General features: G+C 46.5%; 1 protein-coding gene across 1 annotated transcript in view; it reads left to right on the forward strand.

Moving 5' to 3' along the window:
* The window catches only part of cfap74 (cilia and flagella associated protein 74), an 87,173-nt gene that overhangs the window by 9,259 nt on the left and 75,414 nt on the right, over window positions 1-2,500 (forward strand). Inside the window, exons 8-10 of the mRNA XM_076277258.1 lie at window positions 59-161; window positions 812-969; window positions 1,783-1,999. Coding sequence (XP_076133373.1) covers window positions 59-161; window positions 812-969; window positions 1,783-1,999 — 478 coding nt within the window. The remainder of the gene's footprint in view (window positions 1-58; window positions 162-811; window positions 970-1,782; window positions 2,000-2,500) is intronic.

Consider the following 2,500-nt stretch of genomic DNA (forward strand, 5'->3'; position numbering starts at 1 on the left):
GTGTGTGTGTGTGTGCATGTGTGTGTACTACATTTTTGATCTGTTGACTGTTTATTAGAATTCAGCGCATGGAGTCTGAGAAAGAGGAGAGGAGCAGAGAGGAGGTGAAGAGAAGAACAGACGCTGTGCTCTCACTGAAGAACAACATTGCAGCCTCACAGGTAATATACACCTACATGTACACACAGACACTGTTCTCAGGTAATACACACCTACAGCACACACAGACACTGTGCTCTCACTAAAGAACAACATTGCAGCCTCACAGGTAATACACACCTACACACAGACGCTGTGCTCTCAGGTAATACATACCCACACACAGACACTGTGCTCTCAGGTAATACACACCCACACACAGACGCTGTGCTCTCACTGAAGAACAGCATCGCAGCCTCACAGGTAATATACACCCACACACAGAGAAAGGGCAAGAGGGAGAGAAAGACGTGTGTGTGTGTTTTTGTGTGTTTAATGTGTGTGTTTGTGTAACTGGTCTGTGTGTGTGTGTATCTGATGTATTTATATGTGTATATGATGTATATGTATGTGTGTGTATATATCTGATGCGTTTATGTGGGCATATCTGATATATTTGTGTGTATGTATCTCTGTGTGAATCTGATATGATCTGTGTGTGTGTGTGTGTGTGTGTTTGTATCTGGTATGTGTGTATATCTGATGTTTGTGTGTGTGTGTGTGTGTGTGTGTGTATATCTGGTATATGTGTGTGCATCTGATGTGTGTGTGTGTATGTGGTGTGTGTGTGTATATGATATATCTGTGTGTGTGTGTGTGTGTGTGTGTGTAGGAGGCCTTGCGTGTGCAGAGGGCGCGTGCCCATGCCCAGGCCCAGAGGCGTAGCCGTCAGCAGGACCTGCAGACGGAGGCTCTGCAGATTGAGGGCGGCAACACCACCCGGGAGCTGCACCAGCAGCGCGTGCTCAACGACCAGCAGCGCAGGAAGGAGTGGGTCCCCCTATGCATATACCCCTATGCATATGCCCCCTAAACATATACCCCTATGCATATGCCCCCTATACATATGCCCCCTATGCATTTGCCCCCTATGCATATACCCCTATGCATATACCCCTATGCATATGCCCCCTATGCATATGCCCCCTATACATATCCCCCCTATACATATGCCCCATAAACATATCCCCCCTATACATATGCCCCATATACATATACCCCCTATACATATGCCCCCTATGCATTTGCCCCCTATGCATATACCCCCTATACATATGCCCCCTGTACATATGCCCCCTATACATATACCCCCTATACATATCCCCCTATACATATGCCCCCTATACATATGCCCCCTGTACATATGCCCCCTATACATATACCCCATATACATATCCCCCCTATACATATGCCCCATATACATATACCCCCTGTACATATGCCCCCTAAACATATACCCCCTATACATATGCCCCCTAAACATATACCCCCTATACATATGCCCCCTGTACATATAACCCCTATACTGTACATATGCCCCCTAAACATACACCCCCTATACTGTACATATGCCCCCCTATACATATGCCCCCTGTACATATAACCCCTATACTGTACATATGCCCCCTAAACATATACCCCCTATACTGTACATATGCCCCCCTATACGCCCCCTATACAACTCTACCCCCTTTACTCTATACATGCAGCTCTACCCCCAGCTTCCTGTATAGACAGCTCTATATATGGCTCTTTGATAATTGTGTGTAAACAGCAGTGTATGTGTGTGTTTGACATGGGCAGGGAGTTGGAGGACAGGCAGAGGGCTCGGAGAATGGAGATTGTCTCCAAACTATTGCAGGAGGAGGAGGTTATGGAGAAACGCAAACAACAACAGGCCCCACCCCTCCCAGTGGCCCCGCCCAAAGGAGCACACAGGACCATGGCAAACAGGAAGACCTTTGAGAAGATCCTGCAGAAGCTGGAGCCATTGATCTCAGAAGCTGTGGAACACACACCTGTAAGATCAACCTATCTTCAGGATACACACACACCTGTAAGATCGACCTATCTTCAGGATGCACACACACCTGTAAGATCAACCTATAATCAGGATGCACACATACCTGTAAGATTAACCTATCTTCAGGATGCACAGATTGAACACACATGTCAGATCAACCTATCTTCAGGATACACACACACCTGTAAGATCAACCTATCTTCAGGATACACACACACCTGTAAGATCAACCTATCTTCAGGATGCACACACACCTGTAAGATCAACCTATCTTCAGGATGCACACACACCTGTAAGAACAACCTACAGTATCTTCAGGATGCACACATACCTGTAAGATCAACCTATCTTCAGGATGCTGTGTGGTTAAATGTGTGTGGTTGAGAATGTGTGGTTGAGTGTGTGTGGTTGATAGTGTGTGGTTGAGTGTGTGTGGATGAGTGTGAGTGGTTGAGTGTGTGGTTTAGAGTGTGTGGTTGAGTGTGTGTGTGGTTGAGT

Source organism: Alosa pseudoharengus, unplaced genomic scaffold, assembly GCF_046254945.1.
Source record: "Alosa pseudoharengus isolate Yale_2024_CS ecotype anadromous, Long Island Sound unplaced genomic scaffold, YU_APseudo_1.1 YU_APseudo_1.1_scf_9, whole genome shotgun sequence".
Taxonomy (NCBI): Eukaryota; Metazoa; Chordata; class Actinopteri; order Clupeiformes; family Clupeidae; genus Alosa; species Alosa pseudoharengus.